At 34.6% G+C, this 18,383-nt stretch overlaps 1 protein-coding gene across 2 annotated transcripts; it reads left to right on the top strand.

Moving 5' to 3' along the window:
• The first annotated feature begins 425 nt into the window (after positions 1–425).
• MS3_00004740 (uncharacterized protein) lies at positions 426–17,757 on the top strand. Of its 2 annotated transcripts, XM_051212706.1 has the most exons (5): positions 426–1,403; positions 1,451–3,683; positions 3,719–3,853; positions 3,888–4,406; positions 4,441–5,512. In XM_051212706.1, the coding sequence occupies exons 1-2, from the start codon at positions 1,226–1,228 to the stop codon at positions 3,076–3,078; spliced, it is 1,806 nt and encodes a 601-aa protein (XP_051064021.1). In that variant the 5' UTR covers positions 426–1,225; the 3' UTR covers positions 3,079–3,683; positions 3,719–3,853; positions 3,888–4,406; positions 4,441–5,512. The 2 variants fall into 2 exon arrangements, with proteins under 2 accessions (XP_051064021.1, XP_051064020.1); XM_051212705.1 differs by lacking the exons at positions 426–1,403; positions 1,451–3,683; positions 3,719–3,853; positions 3,888–4,406; positions 4,441–5,512 and adding exons at positions 8,146–8,251; positions 9,246–9,541; positions 10,927–11,289; positions 17,600–17,757.
• Positions 17,758–18,383: the final 626 nt, after the last annotated feature.

Below are 18,383 nucleotides of genomic sequence, written 5' to 3'. Positions count from 1 at the left end.
GCTTAAAGTATCCTTAACACTTCTGGACATCCTCTTAAACATCCATATAAGTTTAGCTCCAACACAAACCTAACACCCAGAAACTAGAGACGAAATTTCCACTCCTTAAGAGTTGTCGAATGCCATAATTTGCTTCCGGCTGAGTTAGTCCAAGCGACTTCTCAGAAGTCCGTCAAGAGGAAACTCCATCCATTCTTAAGAACTAAGGTTATCATCTTACTATGATTTACCAATTTTTCCTCTGTTATCGTTAATATACCTGGGTTCCTGCCTGGAGGTATTGGTGATCCACTGCTACTAGATACGGAAGCCTGTTAAGCGAAAGCTTCTTCTATTCCGTCCACAACCATTTTAACCATTTGAAACGCTATAAAATTTGACCTTGAGATGATCGAACATATTCAAAAGTCATACATGAGTTCGTGGTCAGTTGGTAATAACTTAATGCTTCAACCTTCTCTTCCTATATTGTTTTGAATGCCTAAATAAATGGTTTGCTCAGCTTTTGAGTCTTTCTTAGCTTCTTTTCAAAATAGTGTTGTTTCTGATATTCAGATTTCAAATACTTATTGATCCCCAAGCTGCCAGCTTTGGGGAAATTTTGGGGAATTTTGGGGAAATTTTGGGGAAATCCCCAAAGTGAAATAGCCTTCCCCAAAGTTTGGGGAAGTTTTGGGGTATTTTGGGGAAATTCTGGGGAAATTTTGGGGAAATCCCAAAGTGAAAAACCTTCCCCAATCTTTGGGTAACTTTTGGGGAAATCCCCAAAATGAAATAGTTTTCCCCAAACTTTGGGGAAATTTAGGGGAAATCCCCAAAATTGCCGTAGCGCATTTTTTCACATTAAAATTTCATCGACATAATATAAATAAGCCTCACAGTAGTAAATTTGAATAGAGAAATTTACATTTTAATTCAATACAGACTTTTGATGAGGGATAATCTTTGGAATTCCAGGTCTTGTTTTAATACATCAACAATAAGTAGACAAAGAGTTGTCGGTTTTAAAGCACTTTTCAAAATTTGAAAGCTATGGAGGTGAGTTGTTTGCAGTGCAGGTCGGGAAATTTGGTTGCTGTCTATGTTCAGTTTTACTTAAGTGAATTATTTCTTTCAGAATAATAATAGACAGCTCGATAAGATTGCGAAAAGGCGGGCAGCAGACACTAAATACCCTAGGTTGTTTAGCTGTTCCCGATCAACCTATTACAGAAGGTTGAGGAAAATGAAAGCACAGTTTATAAAGAAGTGTCAGTTACCGAGCTGTGACGAAGAGACAGACAATCCAGTTGTCGTCACAGAATCGCGTATTACCGTAGCTACAGAGCAGTGGGCTAATATTGTCACAGATACAGCTACTGCTTCATGTAGTCACGTCCAATGTTCAGACAACACAATCAACGGTATAATCTGTTTAATTATTAAAATTTTATACGTTGTGTAATTTCAGAAATGTCCCCAACCATTCATCTTTCGGTGAAAGACGAGTTAGACAAAATGGTCATTGAAATGATGAAAGGTGGTTATATAAGCATAAAGAAGGCTGATCAAATACTGGACATTTTTCGTGCGCGGTATCCAGAACTTCCAACGTCCGTCAGAAGTGTTCTACGTCGATGCAACAACGTGGAGCCTAAGATCCTAGATTCTGGAACGTATTACCATTTAGGATTGAAATCCAGTCTTTTGAGAATTTCAGGACATTGGCTTCGTCGAATCCGTTTCAACGAATTGCAGTTGCAGTTAAACTACGATGGTCTAAGTTTGTTCAAAAGCTCTAACCAACAGCTGTGGCCGATCCTAGGTCGTATAGTAGCTCCACTAGTTAGTAGTGTTTTCGTAGTTGGGATCTACGGTGGTGAAGTAAAACCATCTGATTTCAACGACATGTCAGCAACACTTATAACAGAGTTACAGGAGTTGCTGACAGTAGGTATTAATGTAGATAAGTATCACTTACATTTAACAGTTAAATTAGTTGCTGTTATTTGTGACGCTCCAGCTCGCAGCAACGTCAAGTACATTGTGGGACACAATGGTATCGCTGGCTGTGACAAATGTCAGGTCTTAGGGACGCGAATGGGTGGTCGAATGACTTTCCCCAATGGTGAACACGACTTAAGAAGTGATGTCACTTTTCGTTGTAGGTCCCAATCTATCCATCATCGTGGCAGAAGTTCATTTGAAAATCTGCCAGTGGATATGATTAAATGTTTCCCTTGTGAACCCATGCATATGATATATTTAGGTGTTACCAAAAAAATTGTTTCATTATGGAAGGAGCTAGCTCTTAAGCGACTTAATAGGATGGATCAATCAATTATCGCATCAATAAATGATGCACTAGACTTATGTAGACAACACACGACATGCGATTTTCAACGGAAATGTCGTTCACTTAATGAAGTTTCTGTATGGAAAGCAACTGAATGTCGGTTGTTCTTATTATACTTAGGACCTGTAGTTCTTCAGAATAGGTTACCATTATCAATGTACAGAAACTTCCAGTCACTCTCCTTGTCTATTTATTTATTATCGCACCCTAAGTTTCATAGCATATTCGCTAACAGTGTTAGGGTTTACATTAATAACTTTTTATTAGGTTACGAAAGGTGTTACGGTACCGAACACTTAATCTACAATGTGCATAGTTTAAAGCACATTGCAGACGACGTTATGGAACATGGTACTTTAGAATCGTTCGCAGCATTTCCTTTTGAGTCCTACATGAGAAAAATTAGGCGTTCAGTACACTGTGGATTCGCCGTGGCTAAACAAGCCGCACAGCGATATGCCGAAGAAGTTTACTTTCAAAGTATACTGAATCAGGATATGGCTGACAATGTCACTGAACCTGAGGTAACTGATAATTCTTCCAAGCAAATGGTCAGTTACAGGAACTCAAAGCTATCTACTTCAAGGCCGGACAATGTAGTTATTGCCAAAGGTAGACCAGGGTTCGTAACAGAAATCCGTGATGGAGGTCTTATTAGGTTCCGGCCATTTCATAGTCCTTCTGATTTGTATACTGACCCTTTTCCTCCAGTAGTATTGGTATGTTTAAGTGTTCTACCTTAAGCCACGAATGCACGTGGATAACACTAACAGACATACTTTGTAAGTGCATGTGCTTGCGCACACAACATTATGAGGTCATTATCCCTCTTTACATACATTCTAGTAGTAGATGTGACATCATTTCTCAAGGACTGTTGCAAATATAGCACTTTAGCCAGTAACAGTCTGTTGGTTAGTGATTTTGCGTCCTCCATCAGGAAGTGTTACTGAATTTTCATCAATGCAATATATGTACAATTTTTCACGCCTGCGCATTCATTTACAGCATCAAAGTGGAAAGTACATCTTAGTTGACGATAAGGAAAACAAGCAAGTGGTCTGTATTCCGAACAAATGGCTCCTGACCAACAATCATTACCTTTATCGTGATGATATCAGTGAGCACGAAATTGTTGAGGGTGTTGATGTTGACATTCGATTCGACGTGAGAAAATGTGCCGTTATGCATCGTTGTGGTAAGTTGTAATCAATTAACATTTATTGTTTTCAGACGACTACAATGTAGCCCAGGAATTAAAAGTGTGTTTAGCAACAGTACTGGGCTACAATACTAACATCGCAACTAACGATGAAACGCAGCCTTGTGACGCTAAGAAACCAAAAAGGTAAATTGTTCAACTTCTTATATCATTTGTGTTAGAACTGTCAAACGAAAGCTTAATGATTATCTATGCACCTCGGAAGAACTAGAGGTTGCTGAGGTTGAGGCTGGATTTGCCCCGGTGGAATTTCCAGTTGTCAACATTTCAACAGGAACGTTTTCTCCGATTGCGAGGTTTGTACCTACTTTATCAATACTCATAGATTAGTTCATCGAAAGCTAACCTTTCATCACCACCAATTCTACGTACGTCGACTGAAGGTGATAAACCGTAAGTTGCATTTACTTTATTCCTGATAACGAAAGTTTGTGCGATGATACAAACAAACTGTTAAGAACGCTCCTGAAATCGGTCAGTGAGCTGTCTACGAAAATAGACAAAATGCTATTTTTGTATGAACGCTTAGCCATGGGTGTAACTCACGGGCGTACAGAGGAAATGGATAGTGATGCAATCACTTTCCCATTACGAACGCATGACGAGTTGCGTTCTTTAGAGACAGCTTTAGAGAACAAAAATTCCGGGATCATTTCGTAAGTTGTAATCGGTGTTTGAAGAAATTTTAGATGGGAAGATTATACCATCTACTATGTGATGATCTTCGTAAATCAGCAAAAGCCTGTCTGAAATACCTCCTTTCTCCGGAACTGGCAAACACGTACACCTTGCACGGAACCAGAAGAAAATTCGGGATTAGTAAATACAAATTTTACTCCACGGTTCAAAGTAAGTCCACATTACTGTATCAACATATTTGTAGGTGCTTTGTGTTCACACTTCCGGAGTGCGACCTGTTCGGAAACGGAGATCACGCACGCCATGGCTACAGCAAGCCAGGCCTTCTTGCATGACGCAAGAGATAAAGTACATAAACGTGGATGGCGATCCAAAGAAAGGGTGAGCTAAAACTACTTAATTTGTTTGTTATAATACATATGTTAACTTTGTCACACATTGTTCCTACACGTTCCCCTTCCTACTGTTTTGTATATTGTTTAATACCACTTAATAAAATGAAGTATTCAGTTGTATTCCCAATAACTGAAGTTCACTTTGGGGTTTTCCCCAAAATTCACAGGATGTTAATTTTCATTATATTTATCACTATAATCACTGTACTTTAATTACTGTAACAGCTTATGACTTTGTGATCAATACTCAAAGTAATATAACTTGTCTCTTGTATGTTTCCCTTTCAGCTGGCTTCGCAGGCTTTATCAGACGTAACTGTAAGTTCTTTGTTCGCATTATTAAGAACATTGTTATACTGTTGGTACATCACCAAACTTTCACATATCTTGACACGTTATTATACACTACAAATGATTTATTTATTTATTTTTTAGAACATTATCAATGACATTTCTACGTCTACGTAAGGTGTTGCTGTTACAACGCAATGAAAAACTTTGTACAAATGATTCATTTGTAATTTTATTAACTGTAATAAACATTTATATATTTCATAAATCAGTCTTTTGATAATCGCGACAAATCGGTTAACATTAGGTTTCATTAGCAATGCGCGATTGACGAAAAGTAATAAAACGTCGCAGTAAGAAATGTACGTAAGCATACTCCTAGGTCTTCCGTGATGTCGATAGGCTTTCGAGAAGCTTTTGCGTCAAAACAGTTTTCCAGGAAAACCCAAAGGTTTGGGGAAGCTTCCTCAAAATGATATAACTATCGTGTCCGTTCCCCTTTCACCCGGCTTCGCAGGCTTTAACAGACGTCACCATAGTGTATTTGTGCTTTTGTATATTGTTTTATACTACTTACAAGAATTCAGTAGTCAGTTGCATTACCAATAACTTCAGTTAACTTTGGGGATTTCCCAAAATTTCCCCTCAAAATTTTCCCCAAACTTACCCAAAATTTTCCCCAAACTTCCCCAGGTCAGGGAAATTTTGGGTTTTTTTTCTCATTTCCCCAAAATTTCCCCAAAATTTATTATAGCGGCTTCCCCAAAATCGACTCGATTTTCCCCAAAGTTGGGAGCCTGGGTCAGTCACGTTGTTTTATTTTGGTCTGAAATTTTTACGGTACCCAGACTCTACACTCTCCCGATCAAACTATAGTTAGATTCTGTTGGGTGAAAAACTAGAACGAGGTTCGAATTACTTCATGTTGCGTCATTGCTTGTGATATAAATGATCAAGAACATATATTAATAAGTATATACTTACGGGGCGAATCTTGAAGTAGTTGAATGCACGGTAGTTATGGTGCATCTAATATTTTTTAGAGCACAGATGCTGTACATAATATCTATGTTCAAAAGCTGCGAATTGTTTGACAAATACGCATCTACGACGGGCAGAATTCAAAAAGCGTCCCTGTTTAAATCTAATTAAAGCGAGTGAAAAGACGTGCAAATGAAGCGACAATGCATGTAATCGTTCGCTTTATCCCAAATGAAATTTACTATATGGTAAAAATGCTCGGATGTAATCACAGAATAACTATCAAGTATTACTGGTTAAAAGGTGAAAGTTTTTGAGGCGCTCTTAGTTTAATATTGCTGATAAAAAGCTCTCAGAACTTCTCATTTTTAAGATGACTATAAACCCAATCATATGTTCGTATGTATTAAAGACAGTATTAGTCAAGGTAATATGGAACATCTACCCACTAATTAAATTAAAAGAAGGCAGTATTTCTTAGATGACCAAAGTCAGTGTGAGAAAAACCACCCACATGAACAGGCTGTCACGAAAACTCCGTAAACTATTTATCTCAGTTAGTTATGTTTTCTCCAACTAAGACAGCCTGGACTATGTCTTGAATCCAGCTTTATTTTAAGAAATACTAGAGATTACCATGCATTGTTGGCATACATTCAAGATGCCACATGTGCAACAAAATTTTGCATATCTTTCCTAATTAATAGTGATGCTTGTTCGGTGCTTTTCAAACATTAGTTTTGTAGTCATAATGCAGCTTTTACTTGTTATGTTGTTTGTATCTTAGAAGTCCTCTTGTTAAACAATTATTTTATTTCACTTTTATAGTTACTATTTACCAGAATCTAAAAATCCGAGTTCTGCTTTATTTCGTTGTTAGCAGCAAAAGAGTTTTGAAATCTTGATGTATTTGTTTATTCTTGCAGGCATTTGACCTGGTTTACTAATAACGACTGAAAGTGAATTGATTCTATGAGGACTGTTTCATGTTCTATGATAAACTCAGGCAGCTGATTGGCCAATATGTTCAAAAATTTTACAAAATATACTAATCCGTAAACAACTACCTATTGTAACTCATTACAAAACCTAGCTTGTTATACCTCCATACCGTTTTAATGAAAATGTTCGTTTTGCTTGATCTTGTAGTTGTAGCGAGTTTACATATGATCTCTACCAAGAAATAAATTTCTGAAAATGAGGAGCACTTGACTGATGATCGATTTTACTTCTCCACTATTCAATAAATTTCAACAATGGAACCATTCAGATGTATTGGTAAATCCTGGAATACTTGCTTACATGTATAATGAGTAGCTAAAAGCATAATTCATCTATTGCTAAGCTTCCTCAAATCGTACACTTGAGGATCCTGGACGTAGTTTGCTGATTGACTAGTTTCAAGACTGTTCAACTGACAAATTTTGACACACTTTTTACGTGATATTAGTTTTCAAAAGACTAAACTAAAACTTTACATACAGGTTGAAACCAATTCAAGATTTACATTCACGGCATTCTGCAGGTTATCTCTAATCCTATAGCATCATAACGTAGATTTAGGCCATTTGAACTGGTGAGTGGCTTAGTTTGAAAAAATTGATTATCAATGGTTAGTAGCTTAACGTGATATTAGTTACTCCCCACTGTTAAACCAATCTTATAATTCACACTGTTAGTCGAAATTAGAGCACCGAGTAGCCGCTGTGATACTTGCCTTACTTAAAATTTATCATCAAGTGTACCATCAAAACGAATTTTTTAGCTGAACAGACAACATTTGTTCTGTTTTGTCTCGGAAGTTACCGTTAAGTCGGGTAACGGATTATTTTATATATTAAAGATAATATGTACAAAACGTTTATTGTTAGTTTTATGCTAAATCGAATTATAATGTCTTCAATAAAAATATAAATAGCATTACATATTTGTAAGTAATTGCAATGATGTAAAATTTTGAATCTATTCCAAGTTTTAACTTATAATTATGATGGTTTAGTATTTATAAACTAGACCAACATTCATGCAACAATTATACAATATAGTATGTTATATGAAATAAATTTTATATTTAAGTTTTATAAAAATAAGAAAACAACGTTAAATTGTTACCCTTTTATTGATCAAAATATTGTCATATATGTATGTATAGACACTAATATGAATATACATCCAATCAAACAAAGAAATATAATACATACAAGCATATATTGTAAAGAAATAAACAAATACCTCCAACTGGACTATGAAATCACAAATATTGTTTCATTTTAACTGATTCATAGTTATCTTACATTGAGTGGTATATATTTTGAAAAAACAAATCTAGTTTCTATGAAATATGCACATTCATTTTATACATATTTGACAAGATTAAATATAGAAATGGTAAATATTTGATTTTCTGTTCAATGACTATTTCATATAGTTTTATCGGTAAGAATTATTTCTCGCTTATTTCCTAAACTATCCAATCTCAGTTTTTATTTCCATTATATAATTTTTGAGATATACAAACTAATACGTTTGTGAGAACAATACCGATTTTAGGCTGATAATTTAAAACAGATGAATTAAAGCTTTATAGAGATTGTTTAAAAGAAAGTTAGTTGACAGTATAAACTTACCTCAAGTGAAGTAAAATCTTTGAGGAAATCGTGGATTTTGACTGTTGAAAAGTTTTATAGTATCATGAAACACATGTCATGTACTTTGTTTTTTCACTGTTTGACTAGTATAAGTCAGTTTATGATATAATCTTCCAATATGATATAGTATATTTTAAGTAATGAGTGAATATCTTTAAAGCAGTTAACACAGTGTAATGGGAAATATATATCTGAACTTATCACATAGTGAAACTCGTATTCGTGAATAAAACGTGTATAGGATATGTTCATGGTTTTGGTTACATTTGAACTGTTTTATAGGTGACTATTTGTAACACAAGCTAGATTTATCTAGATATGCCTTGAGATTTTCTGATATTATGAGCCAGTATTTTTAACATTGAAGTGTTTCACGTTTGTGTTTGAGGCAACTAAATTCCTATAGGACAAAAATGTACATGTCATGTATATAGTTCCCTTTATTATCTTAAAGAGAGCAAGAGCGAAGATTGGTGCTCTCTTTAAAATGAATGCACTTTTTGATTATCGAAAAGCGTTTAACCATATGTTTTGTCTACTTCTTGGTGCTGACAAATAAGCCTGTTTAATTGCTTATTAGAGTTTGATTAGCTCTAACAGTTCAAAAGAATTTAACACTGAGTACAATTCAGTTATCCCTTGCTGTAAGTAAAAGAAATACAGGTCATTTTTGGCTTATTGAAAAAAAGTTTCCTCATGGTAGAGTTCGTTACCTTTGGTTTATTCCATTTCAGATTTAATGGTGCAATCTGTCCAATAAAATACAGACAATCATATATATATACATCTATCATATGTATTAAATAACATGCATATAACAATGGATGAATCTAATAAGGAATTAATTAATAATGTACCACATTCACGGGCAAAAACGCGACCATCTGGAAAATGTACATTAGCTAGGAAACGTTTAAAACAAGTGTTTAATATGAGAAAATATTATTTATCAGTTATCGGATTGACAGGTTTTGAAGCATTATTAGTATTATGTCGAGTGATATTGGAAACAGAATCATTACGTTTACCTGTAAGTATGTAATATTTGTAGAATAGATAACATTATACAGTTTTTGCAACGATTGTAATCTCTTATAGTACTGTTTAGAATAATGTTTTTACCATATAATGAAGACATAAATCCAAGCGATACTGATTCATACATATTTAGAAGTTGTTTACCAACATAGGTCTGGTCACATCCATTTATAAATATCAACATGCAGAAGATTTAAACCCTCAAAGATAACGACGAGACCACATTGAAGAAAGAATGCATTAATTCATGGATGTCGTATTGAAATTATCCAATGATATTCATTAATAAGATGATTCATCGACAGTAAATCCTAGCACCCCTGATTAATTCTACAACTAATCAGCTATTTAATTACTCACTGCACTTTTTCCTAATTTCTCAATGATTATTCAGTTTTAATGGTATTTTCATATGTTCCGTGCCTAAATTACTAACGAAAATAGGTTAATACTATATCTTGGTTATCTGAGAGGTTTCTGATTGGAAATCTATAAGTTTATAAAGTTTTAATACTAAACCGATTCTACCTGAGGAACCATTGGAAATCAGAGATCACTTGTATACCTGGAAGCACTGGACAGCCGTTTCGTTCTATAGTGGGACTCCTCAACAATGTACATTCACGATCCCGCCTCGCAAGATTCGAGCCTAGAATCTATTGGTTTCGCGCACGAACGATTAACCTTTAGATCACTGAGTCATCACCCAATGGTGTTAACTAAGCTGGTTAATATATGTCAATGATTTGCTAATACTATAAAGAAACAAACTCTTTTAATAAAATTAATATAGTCGTGAACGAGAACACAAGTGGTGACAGTCAAATATATTTGAATACAAAATTACAGAACATCCTAGTAAAAACTGAGAACCGTACAGTAAAACCTTTATTTACAAAACGTCAATCAATTGTCTCAGACTTCATTGGTCTTTCGATTTCACACTATTCATTCTTTGTCCTCGTTCTCTTTTTGTTTTTGGTCTTCTTAATCTTCTGCCTCCAGGCATTTCACTTTCGATTGATGATACATACTACTTATATCTATCGACATCAGTAGCACACACACACAACAATATTACAGATTAGTATAGTTGTGATATGTAACTCTTTATCAATTACATATTAACTATGGGATAATTCGATAGTTATTTGAGTTAACTTTTAACTCTATATACATAGTATAAAAGGTTATAAGAATGTAGAGTACTAGCGATAAGGCGTGCTAGACATGAGTAATTCTTTGTTCTTATAAAATTTATAGTAAATTCGACACTACATAGATTAATGTATGATTTAGTTTGTGAGTAATTGTTTATGTTGTTTACTCACTACTTAATGATCATTGTCTTACTTTATGTGTATTTCTTTTCTTCAGCCCGGAAATACTCAACGATTAATTTTAGAAGGTCAATTAGCTTTAGAATGTTTAAGTTTATTTACATTGACATTATTTGTTGTGGAAGTTCCATTTAAAATATGGGCTATGGGAATTCGTCAATGGGGTCGTCAATTATTATTTATTATAGATGGTCTTGTATGTGCAGTTTGTTTCTCATTAGATATCTATAATATTTATCGACATTCTAGTCGACCATCAAGAGGATTACATCATCAAAAGTTTTAGAATTATGTAATTATTTACATATTACTTCACAAGCAGATACAGCTTCAACATTTTCTGAAATCTTTGGTCTTGTGATTGTTTATAGATTATGGTATATTAAAAGATTTATAAAAAGTAAGTATTCAGTCTGTATTTGTTTTCATTATATTTATTGTGAATTATTAGTATTCTTCTGATTTATCTACATTATGACCGCTATCAATAAGATGTGCTAAGATAGAACTGCGTATTGTTTTTATCTATCCCTTCATAAACCAGGCTAGTAGATGTTCACTCATTCGTTGGTTAAGTTGCCTGATAGTATGCCCGATATAGCTATCTCCACAGGAGCAGCTGAGTTTGTAAATGCACATTGAGGAGGCCAACTCAGGTAACTTATCCTTCGTTTGAGTAGACATCACTGGTCGACTCAAGAAGGTGAACGCAAGATTGACTGTGTAGAATGTCCTGCTAATTACTTTCGTTAACCTATCATTCAGAGTATCACTAGCCATATCCCCGTTGAATTGTACTTGTTTTTTTTTGTACTTTTTGAAATGTATAAGTGTTTTCCCAATCAAACTGTTTTAATTCATTATGTAACTTAACTCCCCAGAAATTGGTGTAATCCTTTATCAATCTTTCATTCTATATAATGATTAGAATAGTAATAACGTGAGTTATAAAGATGACTTTAGAAGAACAATGAATTTAGTCTATATTAACTTTTAGGTTACTTGAATTCTAGCTGATATTAGTATCAAAGATGCTTGTTTTGTGTAATTTGGGACTAACTAGCTAGATGTGCTTTCATTCAAATATTGTTATTTATACGGAAAAACGAATCCAATACTTATCGTTTAGGTTTTCAGCAGCAAAACAACACGTTGATGTTTGGAGCAATAAGTAATATATAGGTAAAGACACTGTCACCAGATATCAGGTATATCCAGATGATAAGTCTAGTATGAATCGAATTGCCTGCTCTCCTGAGTGTTTCATATTTTTCATTGTCTGTCATTTTTTGGAAAATTTACTATTTAAATAATAAACATGTTTTATTATACAACAAATACTACTTATATGTGATCGTTAATTTGATCAGTTCAAACAAACAAACAAACAAGAGAAAGAAACATAATATTCCATAAGAATATAATTTTCTATATACGACCAGTTACCCAATAGGCATCATTGAAAATACTTTATAATTTTACATATCAGAAGGAGATTTGTGGAGATTTTAGTAATTTTAGTAGTTGAGATCATGAGTCAATTGAAGCTCGACCACCATGGAAAACTTGGAAGTACTGGCTGGCAGTTTCGTCCCATTGTGTGGCTCATCAACAATGCACATCCACGATCCCGCCTTGCGAGATTCGAACCCAGGACTTGTCAGTCTCGCGTGTGAGAGCTTAAACACTAGACCACTGAGCTGGCATTCAACAGTGTTAATGTCTAAGTTCAATTAATTCACGAAATTGAGCGGAACATCCATTATTGTCTTCAGTGAGTTACTATTTCACGACAGATCCGGTTGAACTCCCTTGGTCACTGCTTCTCACTAGAACTCCAGGAAATACCTCTTGAACTTAATTCTTATAATATTTTTGTCTAGAATTATTGAAAATAATTTACAGAATATTAGTAAGTTTCATTTTAGATCTTGTTTAGAAATTAAGATTAAAGTCAATGTTGAATCGAAATAATGATTAAGATTTCGTAACTTTACTTAAATAAAAAAGACTACACTTACTTACTTACTTATGCTTGTTAACCCTCATGGAGGAGCATAGGCCTATCACCAGCACTCGCCATTCAACTCTGTCCTGGAAAATCCTTTCCAGTTGTTTCCAGTTGCTATTCATCCTTTCCATGTCTGTTTCCAATTCCCGACTCAGTGTGTTCTTTGGCCTTCCTCTTTTTCGTTCCCCTTCAGGATTCCAAGCTAGCGCTTGCCTTGTAATACAGTTTAATGATTTCCGTAATGTGTGTCCTATCCACTTCAAACATCTTAATCATAATCAAAGTCATTATTTGAAAATCAAGCAGTTGCTACGTTGCATAGTATATAAAAGTGAGAGGAGACAGAAAACCTTTTTATTTTGAGATCATGAACCGAATGATGTTAGACCATCATTGAAAACCTGGAAGCACTGGACGGCCGTCTCGTCCTATTGTGGGACTTCTCAACAGTGCGCATCCACAATCCCGCTCGCGGAATTCGAACCTAGGGCCTTCAGTCTCGCGCGCGAACGCTTAACTTCTAAACCACTGAGTCGGCATCCAACAGTGTCAATGCCTAACCTCAACCAATCCATGAAGTTGCGCGACGATCTTCCATTGTACTGAGGTAGACACATGTTTCTACCCGACACAGAATATTTTGATGAATCGTCAGTAATATAGTAGTTATGTAGGAATCAAGAAATGAATGTTGAGAATAAGTAAAATACAAAAATACAAGAAAAAACATGGAAGAAGTACGAGAATAGTTTTGCTACAAACTTCCCTATTATATTGATAGCCAAAGTAGCGAGATTGATTGTAAAAACCTCGTTTAAATGCAAAGGTTAGATTTGTGAACATGGATTGTAATAGCTTCAGCAATGTGCAAAAGACTCATTTGTTTACTGTTTGTTTGTTTGTTTTCTATGACAATCAACATTTTGACATAGATGATACAATAAACATCAAATTTCTATTATGTCATAATATTGTTCTATTCTACTATTTATAAATTGATAATTAGTAGTAGTGAATGAAAAATTCTTAATAAAATGAGGGTAGTAAGAAAAACAAATAAACAAAATATGTAGTAGAAGAATATGTAATAGAATGAATAATATACAGTTTGTAATTGATTGAATCATTGTCAACATTTAAGAATTGATGATCTAGACCTTAGTTGAACTTCAATTGATTGATTCATCATAAAAGAATCATATAGATAGATAGATAGATAGTTGACAAAATTCAGTTTTTATAAGTATAGGGTTATAGAGATTATTAGGTTTGTGATTGAGATCATGAACTGATTAATGTTAGATCATCAATGAAAACCTGAAAGCACTGGACGACCGTTTTGTCCTATTGTTGTGAGACTCCTTAGAAGTGTGCATTTACAATCTTGCTCGCGGTATTCGAATCCAGGGCCTTCAGTCTCGCGCGCAAACGTTTAACCTCTAGACCACTTAAAATATTGAAATACATTTCTGTTTAGTTCAGCTTTAATGGTTGATGAATGTAAGTCAGAGAAGATTACACAGTAAAATAAATTGTGACTACTATACAAATGTTGTGAACTGATGCTAGTCAGATATATCTATGTATTTATAGTAACTGTCGATTCGCATCAAGTTTAACCATTGTATAAATAATAAGCATGATATATATATATATATATATATATAGCGATCTGTTCAATTGATTGATCACTGCGTTGTAACCAATGCCACATTTGTCTAGTCTTTTGATACTAACTCACTTCTATTTATGAACTTGCTAGTTGACAATGGTTTGAGAGAGCAGCAGTGTTTTTAGGTTCGTAAATATGTCTTTCTGATAAGTACTGGCAAACACTGAATCTACGTCAAACATTGTGACCAGTGGAGTCCAACCAGGTCTGTTGTAAGATAGTAACTAATTGAAGATAATAGTGGACGGTGGCTCGATTTCGTGGACTGGTTGAAGTTAGACATTAAGACTATCGAATGCCGACTCAGTGGTTTAGAGGTTAAGCGTTCGCGTGCAAGACTGAAGGCCCTGGGTTCGAATCTCGCGACCGGGATTGTGGATGCGCACTGTTGAGAAGTCCCACAATAGAACGAAACGGCCGTCCAGTGCTTCCAGGTCTTCAGTGGTGGTCTAACATCAAGGTGAAACTATAATTGATGGACGACCTTCGAGTGACGCTAGACTGACCTTGAGAGTATCCACCTGATAACCGGGACTAAATGATGGTTACAACCCTGCGTGAAGAATTAGAATTATAATTTACAGTTGATGATTAAGGTTAGAAATTATATTTACGGTGTTCATCACAAACTGACATCAGTTATAATGCCAAAACTTTATTTAGCCAAATGGATGAGTGAATTTCGCGCCAAACTCCGAGACCTGTTATCTTGTACGTGATTGGTTCGTCCAAAAATTTTTAGTTTCGCCTATTTCAAATTAAGTCGCCTTTTTATTATAAACGTACTAATTCATTGAATATTTAATTCAACAGAAGAATTTTCTCAAAGAATATATAAAAGTCTATAATTAATTTTGAATCTCAATCATCGACTACTGACTAGTTGAACAGTACTGTGTATGATATTTTGCTTCCAGTAGTGAAAGCAATTCATAAGTTAGAGTTACGGAAATAGAATGATTAAATGGACAGAACTTGTTGTTTAAACAAACTATTAAATAGGGTATATTGAACTATTGGGTCACAAACTTTTTACCGATTTCTAGACTCGCCATGTCTAATGCATTGGTTAGTTTAGTCACAAACAGAGTTAACTTAAAAATCGGTGTGCTCTTCTAAAGAAATCACGTATTTTACCGACGAAATGATGTAAGAGTGTAAATTTATGGGCTTATTGACCTTACTCAAAATCTTGAAGTAATTTGAAGCTTTGCTTGGCTTATAATTATCTTCTGTGTAATAAACCATGTGGTGCTTGTGGAATTATATATTTTCTTGGCTGAATTTTGTCTTCTTCCTCTAGCTGATAGGTTTGGAGCGCAGAGGAATAGTTTAGTTTGTCCTTTTATTTCATTGCTGGTTTTCGTTTCGTTAGTTAGTCCAAGGTGATATCATTATAATCTCTTAGACATAGGATCCATATACAAAATGTTTTAGCTCATATTTAGTTTAGGATGAATGTTAATCTAAAACTATTCATTTTTCTATACAAAGATCAAAATAAACTGTCAATATATTAAACTAGTTGATTGTAACACTGATGTACAATAAGGATATATGTCTGAATAAATGCATATTTGCAGATACATATCATGGTTTAATTGAATGGATCAGATGAAAAGGGAAGGAGATTAATCCAACACATATCTATTTCATTCTAAAACTGTATTGGGACAATCTACTTTGCTATCATTTCATCATGAAATTCCATGAAGCTATGACGTAGATAGGCTTTTACATTATGTTGTGTTGACTTAATAGTCATAGAAAGAAAATATCACGTTTGTATTCACTTGTAAAATATGTCAGTTAATATAAATGAGATGATTCAAGTTCACTGTCCAACAACACCATAAACTTTATAACTAGATTTCCTGCCGGGGCAACAACATCCTACATCCACCCGGCACCTGAGATGCTTATCACCCGTGCTCCACCGGTCTGCTGAGACATCTACATCCGATGTCCTCCCAGCAGCCGCACGTCCCACCGGTTCTCTCCATCGACAGCACCCGTTACAGCCAACGCCGCCCCTCCAGAACACTCCATTCGACGCCATCTCTCAGCACCAGACTGCCCCAAATAGCACCTCAGCTCCAGGCCCGCAACGGCATTCGCAGAACAACACCCCTCACCTCCTGGTTGGCAGCGACACCAAATGTAGGGAACAGAACACGGGTGGGGACAATCGAATGTATTTAACACAAAATTACACGACTTGTTAATAAAATCTAACAATCATAAAGTAAATGCTTAATTTGCAAAATGTCTATCGATTGTCCCAAAATAACTCAGACTTCATTGTTCTTGCGTTTTCATACAAATTGCATCCTGTTTCCATTCTTCACTGTTCGATCCTCTTGTCTCTCTGCTGCTAGACCTTCTGTTCACGACTAACATCATATACTATTTATGCCAATATAAGTAGCACACGCCACACAAGTACTAGATAGTTACTTCTTTCCATTTCTGAACTTCTCAACTGTACAAACCAAGCCACATCAGTTTCAACACAACAATCTCAATTTTCATAATGAGTGCAATTTCATTCAGTAAATAGGTCAAAAATCAGTTAATCATCATTCTTGAATTCATTCATTCTTGTTCATTACTGAAATATTTGTCGTTTATTCATAAATAACAGATTTATTGCATAGTTAACAATTATCATGAGTATATACATTACTATCGGTAGGGAGTTGTGAAAATTATTAAGTTTTTTTTATTGAGATCATGAATCGATCGATGTTAGATCACTTGACAGTCATTTCAGCCTAGTATAAGACTGTTTACCAGTGCTCATCCACTATCTCGCATACAGGATTCAAACCCAAAACCTTCGATTTCACGTGTGAACGTTTAACCTCTAAACCATTTAGCCAGCATTCAACAAATTTGTGTGACCATCTTCCATGATCTAAATTAGGTACCTATCTTTATCTGACATCGATTAACTCCACTGGTTATCATTATTATATATTGAAATACTTTGATATACATTGTTTAGTTACAGCATTCTCACTCTAGTTTTGTAGTGAAAGAGAAGACAGGTGAAAACAATCGGAGTTACTTGATAAAATAGAAAAACCATACTATAATACTTAATTTGCAAAATGTTCAATAATTATCTCGGACTTCATTGTTCTTGCATTTTCATACTAACTGCTTTCTATTCCCGCTCTTCCTTTTGATCTTCTCCCATCTTCTGCCGCCAGACATAACATTCTTGACTCGCGTCATATACTACTTATATTAATATAAGTAGCACGCACCACAGTTTTATCAATACATACAATTAAGAATATAAGTTTTTATTCTGCTGAAAATCACTTTACACTTTTTCATATATTTCTTATCATTTAAGTAATTTATTCAATGTTTATAGATTTTGTTTAACAAGTCACTTACTTTCTAATGTAAACTATGGTTAATCTGTGCATTTTGATATACTTTCATATGAATGTATAAGTACACACATATATATCTATCTATCTAGTGTTTATGCAATAGAATGAATTTGTCAAAGAGAATTATAAATCGTGTTTTAACAGGTCAACCAGAAACACAAAGAATGTTAGAATACACCTAGAGTTAAACATGAAATGAATATAGGTGTATATTATTATTATTTGTGTGAAATTTCTCTATATAGTTACATATTTAAATGATGATGATGATGATGAATGAATCTGTTAAGATAATGAAGAAGATTTATAGCTCAGGTGGATGATGTAGATGAAGTTTTATTCTCGAATCTACATGGTTTGGTTGTGAAGATTTTTAATCGTCAGCGCAAAACTTCAGATAGAAG

The sequence above is a fragment of the Schistosoma haematobium genome (assembly GCF_000699445.3).
Source record: "Schistosoma haematobium chromosome Unknown HiC_scaffold_293, whole genome shotgun sequence".
Classification (NCBI taxonomy): domain Eukaryota; kingdom Metazoa; phylum Platyhelminthes; class Trematoda; order Strigeidida; family Schistosomatidae; genus Schistosoma; species Schistosoma haematobium.
The sequence above is the reverse complement of the archived record's forward strand: the minus strand, read 5'-3'. Positions and strand labels throughout refer to the sequence as shown.